The sequence below is a fragment of the Perca fluviatilis genome, chromosome 13, assembly GCF_010015445.1.
Source record: "Perca fluviatilis chromosome 13, GENO_Pfluv_1.0, whole genome shotgun sequence".
NCBI lineage: Eukaryota > Metazoa > Chordata > Actinopteri > Perciformes > Percidae > Perca > Perca fluviatilis.
Genome location: NC_053124.1, coordinates 794,332 through 808,461, shown reverse-complemented (window position 1 = coordinate 808,461; position 14,130 = coordinate 794,332). Strand labels below are relative to the sequence as shown.

Genomic DNA, 14,130 nt, shown 5'->3' with positions numbered 1-14,130 from the left:
TAGTTATTTAGTTTGTTTGTTGTTGTTTTTGTTGTTTGATTTGTCATTGAGATAAGATGATACATCTTAAGACGTATACACTGGTAGTAGGATCAATTTCTGAGACGAGCCAATTCCCTGCGGGAGCCGGTAGCTGGTTTCACTAATGGCAGCCTCATCCCGGAACACACCTATTTGCATGTAGAGACACACACACACACACACACACACATACTATACCACAGTCATAACATAGGTGATGTGATGACACCTGGGCAAGATCGAAAATATCTATTTACTGATCAAGTTCCTGAGATGCAGTTGAAAGCTCTGAAAAGGCAAGTAAGTGGAACTTTGAGTTCCGATTGTTTTGTCACACTCTCTAAAGGAGCATGCTGCACTTCCTAGTTCAAACAGGATGATATCATGCAAGTTAAACATATTCAATAAAACCAAATATCATGGTTGATTCATTCATGCTACCTATCAACATCACAAATCATTTTGAAAGCTAACCTGCTAAGTGTTAAAGCAATCATTTATTTAAAACACACAAACAATCTGAGAGAATTGTTCACTGCATATTTCACCATATATAAAGTTCAACATAAATAGACTGATATGATTCTTAACCACACCATCATTATTATAATATTCAGAACCCTATTGTAACACAGAAGACACGTCTGTCACAACTTTCATGGATATTGTCCAGAAGACTTTTATTGAGCATATATGAGATTGATACTTCACATCACACCTGTTTGCACTTAGAGAATAATAATGTTGGTACAGTAACATGCAGTACATTGTTACATATAAGTTACATATACATTCACATAAGTTGCACTTATGTTGATCATATAATTGCATACATAACAGGATATTTCTTGCTGACAGATTAATTCAATTCAATTTAATTTATAGAGTCAAATCATACCAGAAGTTTTATCAGGACACTTTTTAGATAGAGTAGGTCTAGATCCCACTCTATTTTACAAAATCCTAATCTCGCATTGCAAGACCTATCTCCACATAATTTACAGAGATCCAACAATTCCCCCAAGAGCAAGCATTTGGTGCGACGGCAGCGAGGAAAAACGTCTTTTTAACAGGCAGAAACCTCGGACAGACCCTGACTCTTGGTTTGCAGCCATGTGCTTTGACCAGTTGGGGAGAAAGAGACTGACAGTGAGTGAGAGTGAGAGAGAGACACACAGAGAGATCTGTAAAGATTGACAAGGATCTTGAAAAGAATGACCCTCTGCTCACCATAAAATACTACACCAAAGAAAAGGTCACAGTCCAGGGGAATGGCCAACCGGGAGTCCTTTGAAGAGGCATTCTCCCTGTTAAAAAGCAGAGGTGGACACCAAGAGGATCAATGTCCCCTCTGACAGTAAAGATGATGAGAGCCCAAAAGAGAACCCCACCACCTTGTCCATCTCTGCCCCTCCCACACCTGCCAGCTCCACCATCCAGCTGAATGAGAGTATGGCCCTGATGGAGCTGAACATTGCTGAATTCAAAGAGCTGACCCAGGCCAGGCTGCGTGACCCCCAAAACAACACCGTGCAGCAGCTCCAAGAGAAGCTCCAGCAGCTCAAGAGAGACAAGCAGACCTTGACATCTGACTAAAACAGAAAAACAGTGTGATCTGTGCTCATTTAGCCAAAGTGAAGGGGGATGCTGAGAATAGAGAAAGGAGCTTTGCCAGGCAAGTCCAACACCTGACAGACCAGCTCTCTGCAGTCCCCACAATGTCAGCTACAAAGACACAGACTCTCCCTGTCACTGTCCCAAACCCCTGCTTTGTCTCTTTCCTACGGTCTCTGCTAGGCACCCAGCCCAACAACACCCTGGCACCTCCTGATTCACCCACACAGCTATCTGCCAACCGCCAGCTCTGCCCAACCCAGCTTCCCTCCACTCAGCCTGAAGAACAAGCCCCACAAGTGGTACTGTTCACTGACTGAAATAGGAAATTCCTGGACACAAACAAGCTTTTTCCTGGTAAGAAAGTGCTGTTGAAATGCTGCAACACTACTGGCTAGGCAATGAAGCTGTTGAAAAGGGAGCCCCTCAGGAACCCTTAATGTCCCTCCACATATTTCTGCTTCTAACTGGAGATCTGAATGGACAAACAGGAATTGAACCTGATATAATCTACCCACAGGGCAGCAATCATATTTTTGGTCAAGCCCCCCTGTTTATCACGCCAAACAATCACCCGTCGGAACAACCTGGACTCTGAAATGAATCGAAGTGGCAGGGAGATGCATCTCTGTCAGCCCTTAGGCCTGTACATAGTTAATGTTAGGATCAGAGGGGACTCTTTATTGAGATTCACATACTCCTCAGCTCTTGCGTCTAGTGTAGTAGTGCATTCACTGTAGGATGTTTTGACCACAACCAAATTGATGTGTTCTTTAAACTCTCAGGTCAAACAAGTGACACCAAAAAACAATCCAGTAAGCTGTTTAAATTCACTCCTACTTACAGATGCCCAAGACAGTAAAAAACAAATCAAAATCATCATGGCTTTGAACTCACCTGATCTGATGAATCACATATGCCCCTACCAGAGATGGTGTAAACAAGGCCATTGATGATATCAATATGATATTTCACAAGGCAGCTCTTAAAACTGACCTCATAAATTAAAAATGGAAGCCTGTAAAAATGCTAAATGCTGACAAACGGTTCAATCAAGAATGCAAGACCATCAGAAAAGACTTGAGAAAAAAAGCAAACAAAAAAATTGCCAACCGAACAACCCAGCCTTATGCATTAGAAACAATGAAATTGTAATGAAATATGTACAATTAGGAACAAAAAGCTTAATAATTCCCACATTAAATTTGAAGATATTTATTGGATATTGGAGTTCAATACAAAGCAACTACAGACATTACCCATCCAAAATGGTAATGTCTTGAGAACAAATTTTTTAAATCTCTACATAGACATACCAATAACTAATAAATTCAGATCAATGTATTATTCAAGAAGAACTTCAGACATTAAAAGAAAAAATTAAGAATACCAAAAACCACTTGATTTCCTAATTACTTGGAAAGTTATTTGGGATAACAGACAAAATCTATCCAGCCGGAGGAAAGCTTGTGGTCCAGACAGCATTTAAAATGAAATTTTTAAATGCAGCACCCCAGGGATGCAGGGTGCAATGTTAAAGTTGTGGCAAATGTGTCAGCAGCTGTCTAGGAAAATTGTTAAATTCTGATTAAATATTTTAATATTCTAAATAAAAGAATTCTAGATTTTCTTCAAGAACACTCCACTATCCAGCTTTCTACTCTATTTGGCATGAAGGGCTTTATTACAGACTTCTACACTGTGGTATAGGGGGCAAAATATATTATCTGATTAAATCAATGTATTTGGAAATACGTCTGCTGTTAAAATTGGAGGCAAACTAAAATTCTTCACCCAGAGAAGAGGTGTTCGGCAGGGTTGAAATTTAAGTTAGACTTTATTTATTGTATTGTATTTAAATGAGCTTGCTGATGAGTTAGACGAATGTATTGCTCTTGGCCTCTCCCTCCTAGATAGAGAGGTGAAGTTCTATGTTGATGACCTCGTTCTACTGTCTCCTACTGAAAAAGGACTACAGCAACAGCTGGACATCGTAGAAAAATACGTAGTAAATATGAAGAAAACTATTTAACATAAATAATCATATCATTGAAGAAAGCGTTAAAGAGTTTTACCTACCTTGGCAATAACAGCATCAGGGAGTTTCAACATGGCAGTGAAAGCTGAAACAGCTCTAAATGCAATTAAGAGAACATTTTATTATTTCAAAATTAAAATTAAAATCTGTCTTGAAATATTAGTGTCATGCAGTCCATTGCGCTGTATGGTAGTGAAGTATGGGGTCCACTCAGTCATCAGAGCTATACCTGTTGGGACAAACATCCAACAGAACCTTTACTTGCAGAATTCTGCAGATACATTTACACATACCCAGAAACACACCCAACAAATGCAGGATGAGCAGAATTAGGCAGATATCTACTAATAATTTGCATTCAAAAGAGAACGTTTTAACCACATGAAATCCAGCCACCCAAGACACCCTCCACTCCAAAGCCTTTCAAGAGCTGAGCCCAGAAAAGATTCCCCCATATCCGTTTTTGCTGAGGCTAGCTGCCCCCACTCAGGCACACTCTGACCAGTCTCACAGCAACACTGTTTTCCAAACACCAATCAGAGTAAAGCAACCTATAAGACAATATAAAGAAATATATCTGGAAAATTGGAAAGAAAAAACTAAAAGCTAAAGTAGACTACAATGTTATCTAGCCCTAAAAGACAGAATATATCTGTACTGTCAGAGATAAAAATGTTGTGTTGTTGTTATGTTCTTAATGTATAGTTCTGTATGACACAGACCTCTCTAGTCGCCTCGCCGCCAGCTGAATTGTCTATTTTACAAATATTAGTTGTGCTTAATGTGGTTGATGCTCAACGGTGATGGCATGTGGGTTTAAGGACCTCATCAGATCACCAGTCTCCTGCCTACTCTGCTAACCTTCTGCTAGCCTCCTGCCATATCTGCTAGCCTGGGCTAGCTAGCTACCTGGCTCAAGTTTTCAAATGTAAACATCAGAGTAAACACAGAGGTGGAGATGGCTATCAGCTACGACCTATGGCTACGATCCCGACTATATGGACCAGCAAGACCATCACTGTGTCCATCTCCATCTTTATATCAGAGGGGCTACCGAGTCAAGCGTGGAGGAATTGACAACTGACTTCTCTGCTGGGCATGCTGCTAGCCAGTGTGTGTTTCCAGTAGGATGTCTGGAGCTGTGGTGTCCTTTGGCTAAGACTTGCCTGGATCCTAGAGTGCCGGTGCCATTCAACCAAGTGACCCTTTTCTGTGTGCCGATCTGACGGACACATTGTATATATACTATATGATGAATCATGCACAAGTTGAAGGAGCTGATGGGATAACTTTTTACTGGAATTGTACCTTGTACGATTTCATGTGGCAGAAAAAAATTGATGATTGATTGATTGTGTTAATGTTCATATTGCTGTTTTATTTTGTAGGGTACTGTCCAAATATTTGGACAAACTTTATTTTGATGCTTTAGCAACACTGTTATTAAAACTTGCATGCCAATAAAGCCCCTTCGAATTAAATTGAATTGAGAGAGAGAGTGATAAAGAGAGACAGAGAAAAAAGAGAGATGTACAGCATTACAATAATGATACGATAGCAGCAGTGGGCACCGAGCTGCAGCCACGATCCAGGTGCCACCACAATCCAAGGAAATCTGCGAGGTGAGAAAGCACATGGACTCCGGGGAAGAAGCTTAGTTAACATGCATTAATGAGACATGAATGCACACAAATAGAGAGAGAGGAGGAGAGAGGAGATCAGTGTGTCATAAGTACCCCAGCAATCTTAACCTATAGCAGCATAACTAAGTGTTGGTCCAAGGCAAACCTGAGCCAGCCTACAAAGGGTTGGTTGATTATCTGACATCCGTGAAGAGAAGAAGAGATGATCACAGTTCTACGGCTCACACAGTCCTAGAGAGAAAAGCCAAGTTGTTCACCTTCCAGTATTGTAGTCATGGATGAGCATCAAACAGCTGATACCTTCACTAAGGACATTGGTTAATTCCTCAGAGTCAGATCACCACGGTTTAAGCAGGATTCCCACTATGCTGGTTTGAGCTTAGATCAGACTCCATTTCCACTGGAGCTCGAGCACTTCCACCAGAAAGACGATCCACAGAGCGAGGTGAGGCATTGTTGATTCGGTGACCGCGGCAGCACGCTACCACGTCAGCGAGGTCGGCCCGAAAAGACGTTCTGTAGATGTATTTCAGGTTACCAAAGATAATATTTTTTCATGTTTTTTCTTATGCTGGTTGGAACCAGTTCAGATCTAAGGTAGTAGTGTCTAAATGAAAAAGGAGTTAATAATCACATTGAAGTTATCGATGCGATCTTGAGTGCAGTGATCACCACGGTATTGTCTGTTCCGATATCCAGAGGAAGCATGTATGATAAATTGTATCAAAGGATCTGACGGATGAATCTTGATCTAAACCACTTTATTTGAAAGTGACCTGTGATAAGTGCTATCCATAGTACTGATGCTGCGTTGCATTTACCTTGGAAGTCAGAAGCCGGAGCTGGGAATGATGTCACACCTGAGTTGACCGCATTCCAGCACAACAAGTCGGAATAACTGTTATTTTTACAGTGGGGTTAGCTCTAGCCAAATTAGCTATTGTTAGCAATGCCAGTTGATAACAACGCATTACACTGTATTTTGTGCATATAAACACTGTGGGAACATGTCCACAGATAGTTGGACAGTACTGTGTGCACGACTGGTTTAATGAGACACAACTAAGACAGAAGTGCTAATAAATTGTATGTTACTACAACTTTCACTACTGTTGTCACACGGAGCAGCCATGTTGGATTTTGAGGTCGGCTTTGCCTGGGGTACCAGGAGGTTCTCTGACTTTCCTAGTCGGAAATCCGACTTCAGGGGGCGTTCCAGTTGAAATGTCTGACTTAGAACTCTTAAATTCTGAATTCCCAGTTCAAATGGAACGCACCATAATTCCATGACTGTTCTAGGTATTCCTACTGTTGGGTATAAGGTATCACTACAACAAAACTAACTCAAGTCATCAGCCACATCCTATTCACCTGTGTGTATCCTTCACAACCTCTGTGCTAAAAATGTAGGATTTAAAATTTGATTTCAACTTTGACACAAGAATTGAATTTGCACTGTTGAGTTCAAAGCTTAGAGAGCTATTGCAACTGACTAGAACTAGCATGTTCCTGTCTTACTAGCATGTTAGTGGGTGGCTTGTCAAATATTCCATATCCTTGATATCAGACGTCAGGTTCCTCCACTAGTTGGCTGTTTGTCAGTACTAGTTGGACACTTGTTTGTACTAGTTGGATATTTTGTTGTACTAGTTGAACAAAATATTTTACAGGTCACTTTTTTTTCAGCAACTAGTGGAACAGCAACTAGTTATAGCAGAAGCCTTACTAGTGACGCTGGGTAGTGTACTAGTAGCACCAAAGTCCAAACTAGCCAGCTGTTTGACGCACTAGTGGAACAACATGAATTCAGGTTACTAGTTTACTAGTGAGCTACGTCTCTCTATACTATACTCTATACTATACTATACTAACTCTATACTAGTTAACTAGTGAGAGCCAAAATTCACTAGTGAAGGCAAAAAATTTTACTAGTTAGCATGTTGAAGCCTCTTTTAGGGTTGGATAACTTTTGTGCATTTTGGCTAGACATTTTGTACCACACTAGATGACTAGTAAAGTCCAAAAACGTTTGTTTGGCTTTTACTAGTTAACTAGGGGAGGAGCCTGATATTAAGAATATGGAATAAATGCTCAAATGGCTTGCCATATATCAGCTCCAATAGTTCACCAACTATCCCTGTGAGTAGTTATTATTTTACCAAGCTCCTAGCACCACAAGAACGACATTCTGGTGTGACTAGGCCTTAAGTCTTGTCTGCTCAAGAGATAATGTCACAGAATATAAAGAAAGTTTATTTTTTATTGAATTGAAGTCATTCTGTTCTAAATTAGCTAACTTGTTTATTATTTATTTGACTAGATTTAAAGACTTCAATACATTCTTTGTTTCTGGTCCTGCTTATCAACAGTTACAGTCACTGCACCAGAAATGTCAGTAATAATCCCTCATTGCAAAGGAAAACCGTCCGTCGGATAAATCTAAGCTGAAGTGGGAAGTGAGGTTTGTCTCTAACCTGTGGGATCGTCTGACTGCTCGTCTGTTAATAACAGCAGAATAAAGCATCACTAAGGCATCCAACACAGGGAAGTAAATACAATATAAACTTCACAGTGGCTGCAGATACAAACATTCATATAACTTAGCGTGCTTTGCAACGTGGTGCACTAAATCAGTAATTTAGTTAAATGTAATGTAATTTATTTTTTAACAATTATGCTAACCTTATCTATAACCCATAATGATTTCATAGTTAATTGAGTTGCATTGTGTTTGACACTCCACCAGTGAAGGTAAACATGTAGCACAGAGTGTCAGCGGAGTGCACACTGTCACATCTCTGAATATGAAGCTCCTGCAGCTTCTTTTCTGATGCAGCGTCCGATTTATCTTCTTTCTTTGTCTCCATTCACAGTCAGTTATCATGATATTTTCATGTGACTGTCGCAAAGTAAATCCTTTTTTTTAAGTACTCAAAATTATAAAAGTACATAAAAACAACTTTGTTACATTGATGAGACTTAATGTTGTTCGTTACTTTGTTACTTTGAATTAGTTAGACGTTTAAATGTCTTTAGAGAGTCACACACCTTTGCTCTTGTGCATTTGCCGATTGATCTTGGTGAGGATGCAGGTGTAGCAGAAAGTCATGACAAGTAGGGGGAAGACATACAGTGTCACAAAGTGAAACATGTTGTATGCCGTCTCCTGCCAGAGATACCGGAAACTTCCATGGGTGACACACTGAGTGAAGTCCACGCCATCAGCTTTAATGGCCCGAAAGATGAACAGCTGAGGATGAAGAGTGTAAAGAGATGTGGAATGAATTCCATGTAGTCACAGAAAAACACAGTGCAGCACAAACAGTGTAGCATTGTGTAGTCCTTTTAATGCACCTCAGAGTGTACCACTTATACCATGTAAAAGACATAACATTGAGACCAACATTAGTCATTGAATGTTCTAGAGTCCAGATGTAAAAGGCAGTGTTTTTCCTGTTTGGGGAAGATGGGAAGGGGTCCTCCTTCAAGCATGTTCAATGTTATTTCTCATCATTTTAGACCATTATTACCATATCTGTGTCTAAAAAGCTAGATTAGATGATAAATAAATAACACTCAAAAAGCTTAAGGATATAACTTGCTAAAGAAGTTCAACTATAATCATTAGATCTGAGAAAAGTAATATAGGTAGTTTTGATGCACACGTTGATTTTTACGTTTATTTGTCGCGGTGCCCAAAACAGCTTAATTGTAAGTAAAACCCTGAAAGGTGATGAAGCTAAAGTGAGCTGTTTGTTAACTAGGGCTTGACCTCAGCAAGATGCTGGGGTTAACAGTGGTTCCACTTGAGCTGAACTAGTGTGCATTAAATGGTTGTTCATGGCAGTGCTGTGGGTGAACACAGTGTTGATAAAAGTGATGTCAGAGAAGGAACACAGCAGTAGTGTGAGGAAGAGTATTACTAACCACATCAATGGTCACTGACAGGCGACAGGAGAAGACAGTACTCGGTTCCAATTATAATGCAGTAATTGCCAATAAGGTACAGAATAGGTATTATGAGTTTATATTTTATATTTCTAGTCGTCAACATATGTGAAGAGCAAACCAACAATGAATGTATCCTGCTAAAAGTGCGTACCCAAAGCTCAATATATCTTCTTCCTCTGTGCCATAGCGCTCCATTGATGTTAAAATCACATCAATGAGCCACACTGTTGATGCACTGAGTGACATGTTCCTTCATTACCGAGGTTATTGTGCTGGGCCCTAAACACCTCCGAACTTCATTATCTAAAGATATAGCTACTCTGGATGGTATTGCCCTGGACTCCAGCACTACTGTCAGAAATCTAGGGGTTATTTTTGATCAGGATATATCCTTTAACGCCCACTTAAAACAAACATCAAGAACAGCCTTTTTTCATCTTCGTAACATTGCCAAAATTAGGAACATCCTGTCTCAAAATGATGCTGAAAAACTAGTCCATGCATTCGTTACTTCCAGGCTGGACTATTGTAATTCCTTACTATCAGGATGCTCAAATAAGTCCCTTAAGACTCTCTAGCTGATCCAGAATGCTGCAGCACGTGTTCTCACAAGAACTAAGAGAAGAGATCATATTTCTCCTGTATTAGCTTCTCTGCATTGGCTTCCTGTAAAATCCAGGATTGACTTTAAAATCCTTCTCCTGACCTACAAAGCTCTAAATGGTCAAGCACCATCATACCTTATTATTATTCAAATGTTTTTATTGGGTTTTGAATTGTAAAACTTATAAAACAATTAACAAGTCCCCAAACAGCAACACCAACATATACAATAATAAAATGACAATAATAACACAAAAAAACATACTTTAAGGAAACATTTTTTTTTTAAACTGACATGTTACAGAGTTACAAAGCCTGTGAATTAATTATGTCCCTGTATTTCCAGCAGGAAATTGTAAATTAAAATAATCCAGAAATAGCTGCCAGACCTTATAAAATCTCTGGGTTGAACCCCTGATCGTGTGTTTCAACTTCTCAAGTTTCAAGTGTGTCATTACATCCTCAACCCAGCCTGTGTGTGGGAGGCATATCTGACCTCCAATTACGCAAAATAAGACGTCTGGCCAATAGAGATGAAAATGCAATGGCATCTGACTGCGCACCAGATATCGCCATCCCAGCAGGGGTCACACCAAATATTGCAATTTCAGGAGCAGGGCTTATCTCTGCGTCACAGATGCAAGAAAAAGTATCAAAAATGAAAGACCAAAATTGTATCAACTTTGGGCAAGCCCAGAACATATGATAGAGGGTAGCCAGAGCCTGACAGCATCGGGAGCAAGTCGGATCGACATCTGGATATATCCTGGCAAGCCTACTCCTAGATAGATGAAGCCTGTGGAGCACCTTAAACTGAAGCAAACCATGTCTGATACATATCGAAGTTGAATGTATTCTCTTAATTGTGCTTTGCCAGGAGACGTCCGACATTTCAAATCCTAACTCCCCCTCCCACCCTGCCCTAATATGACTAAGTGACGGCGAGGCGATCATCTGGATATCCTCATATAATCTGCTCACTCCTCTTTGATTTAGATCCCCCTCCAACCACTCATCTATCCAGTCATTTGGCGAGAGCAACGGAAAGGAAGGGAAATGTTTCCGAACAAAGACACGCACCTGGTGATACCTGAAATAATGCGAACTGGAGATATTATACTCAGTGACCAGCCAACAGAATGACCTGAACACACCATCTTTAAAAAGATCCTTCACCCGTTTCAGACCATTCCTGAACCATAACTTAAATGCTGTATCCATGAGTAAGGTTGGAAAGAGTGCATTGGCCGAGATTGGGAGAGAGGGCATAGCCTGTCTATGAAGTGGGTCCTGAATTGGGACCATATTCGAAGTGAGCCACTCACAACAAGATTATTTGTGAGGCGCTGCTTACTGAGTGGCAATGGCGCCCATACTAAAGAAGATAGGGACACCGGGTGAGCAGAATGTTGTTCCAATTTTATTAATTTTTATCAAAATAGAACATAACCAACATACAAGTGCTCTCTGTGTTCACAGAAATATCAGAACAGGAAGGAAATAAACCACCATCCAAACCAAAATGACTTCAGGTAGCGCACGACTGTCCTTACCCCAAAAAGTTAAAGAAGAGAAGAGGAAGAAAAAAAAGAAAAAAGAAAAAAAAAAAAAAAAGAAAAAAAGAAATAACATTAAATAAAAATAGCAAAAAAAATATCTAAAAAATGAAATAAAAAAGGAGAAAAAAATAAAATAAAAAATAAAAATAAATTAATTAAAAAGGAAAAAATATACACATACATACATACATACATACATACACACACACATATCTATATATATATATATGTATGTATGTAGGTGTATATATATGTGTGTATATATATATATATATATACACACATATATATACATGCATACATACATACACATAAACATATACATACACACCTACATACATACACATATGAATTAAAAACCAAATAAAAATAAAGAATCCTACCTTCTCTCAACCATGTATAGTGGAGTTAAAATATAAATTATACCAGTACACAAGACATTAGCCAGGTGGATGACGTTAGTAAAAATAAATAAGTAAATGAAATAAAAACAGATAAACAATCAAATTAAATTGAAAATACCTAAATAAATCAAATAAGACCATCAGTATACAAAAGTATATATACAAGTAGATAGCCAGATAAGATCAAAGCAAAAGCAGAGAAAGGGAGATCCAAAGACTAAGAAGAATAACATATATAATAACATAAATCATCCAGTGGAAGTGTTCCAGTCTAAAGCATATCTCCCCTTATTCACAGTGTCCCGCAGGGGCAGGGGTAAGTACCTCAGAAAGGCTGACCATGTTCCCTCAAATAAATTATCATCCCCTTTCATTCGCGCATTAAGTCTTACCACTGTGTCACTGTGTGACAGTTGGAGGTTTGTCACTTATCCACTGCTTTAAAATACATCTGAGACCCATTATATTAGTTTATAAATATTAGCTGCCCAGTAATATTGTAAAAGATGTAGCAGTGCTAAGCCTCCCGCCTCTTTCTGTTTCTCAAGATGTGCCCTCCTTATTCGTGGGATGGTCTTATTCCAGATAAAGGTAGACATAGATTTATCTAGCTCTCTGAAAAAAGACTTTGGTATAAAAACAGGTATTGTATGAAACAAGAATAAGAACCTGGGCATAATTATCATCTTGACGGAATTGACCCTGCCAGCAAGCGATATAGGCAGCGCTGACCAACAGATAAGGTCCTGTTTGGCCCTTTCCAGGGCTGGTTTAAGCACCATCATATCTTGAAGAGCTCCTAGTACCTTATTGTCCCACTAGAGCACTGCGCTCCCAGAATGCAGAGTTACTTGTGGTTCCTAGAGTCTCTAAAAGTAGAATGGGAGCCAGAGCCTTCAGCTATCAGGCTCCTCTCCTGTGGAAACAGCTCCCAGTCTGGGTCCGGCGGGCAGACACCGTCACCACATTTAAGAGTAAACTTAAAACTCTCCTCGTTGATAAATCTTATAGTTAAGGAGTGAGGAGTTGCTGCGTTCGCCTAGACTGGCAGGGGAGGTTGTGTAGCCACAGTTATGTTGCACCCCCTCCCTATCTCTGCTTCTCTGCAGCTCTTAGCTATACTGTTAAGAGTTTTAGACTGCCGGGGGACTTCCTTTGACACACTGAGCTCTTCTCTCTTTTCATCTGTGGGCAAATGCATGTTACTAACCTAGCTCTGGGGAGCTTGTTCCCCAGAGTCCTTATGTTTTTTCGCCCAGCAGTTTTCCCTGGATTAGGGTGGCACCTAAATCATGGTTGCAGCTGTTGCCGTGGTCCTGCTAGGTGCCCTGCTGCACCCTGTTATGCCCTGCAGTGCCCTGCTACGCCGTGCAGTGCCCTACTACGCCCTGCAATGTCCAGCTACGCCCAGCTACGCCCTGCTACTTCATGCTATATCCTGTGACTATAACTGCCGCTGTTCCCAACCGGCACCGTCAGACACCGCCTACCAAGAGCCTGGGTCTGTCCCAGGTTTCTCCCTAAAAGGGAGTTTTTCCTCGCCACTGTCACGCCAAATGCTTTCTCTTGGAGGAATTACTGGAATTGTTAAGTCTTTGTAAATTATAGAGTGTGGTCTAGACCTACTCTATCTGTAAAGTGTCTTGAGATAACTCATGTTATGATTTGATACTATGAATAAAATTGAACTGAATTGAATGAACACACACACACACACACACACACTAGTTTATTTTGACTCAAAACCACATACACCATCTTGCTGCCACAAATACTGACTAGAAAGTAGTCTGAAAGTAGTTCCAACAAATGTACTATTTCCTCCTGTTTGAGTAATGTTTGGAAAAAGAATAGTGAGCAGTTGTTTTAGGAAATGACTTGTCATGTCTTTTTAAAACTTGTATTTGTGAGGTGTTTGTAAAAGTATACCTCTTCAGTAGGAACCAATGGGCTTTGGACTGAGATCCACAGACAGAGTAGGAAAGTCTCTTCTATTGAGAGACGGACTGAGACATTGTGGGTATTAATTTGTAATGCGATTTGTTGACAACAGAAAGAATAATTACACGTTGATTGAGTTAGATGGATATATTTCATTGTGTATTTATTTATTTATTTGATCCTCTTTGTATTCATTAAAGTGTTTGAGAAATATTTACATTCATTTACTGGATATTTCAACAATAGCTAAACGTATTCTTTAACCTAGATGTCCATGCTAAAACTAAATTACTTTAGCTGAATGACTTGTTAGTAGCCAGATTACATGCACATGCACAGTAATTGTTTTTTCGTCA

General features: G+C 39.8%; 1 protein-coding gene across 1 annotated transcript in view; it reads right to left on the bottom strand.

The window, feature by feature from the left end:
• Window positions 1–698: 698 nt before the first annotated feature.
• LOC120571743 (gonadotropin-releasing hormone II receptor-like) overlaps window positions 699–14,130 on the bottom strand; it is a 28,251-nt gene continuing 14,819 nt past the window's right edge. The window contains exons 3-4 of the mRNA XM_039820827.1: window positions 8,361–8,566; window positions 699–5,832 (exon numbers count right to left, since the gene is read on the bottom strand). Of these exons, the coding sequence (XP_039676761.1) occupies window positions 5,664–5,832; window positions 8,361–8,566 (375 nt within the window). The 3' untranslated portion in view covers window positions 699–5,663. The remainder of the gene's footprint in view (window positions 5,833–8,360; window positions 8,567–14,130) is intronic.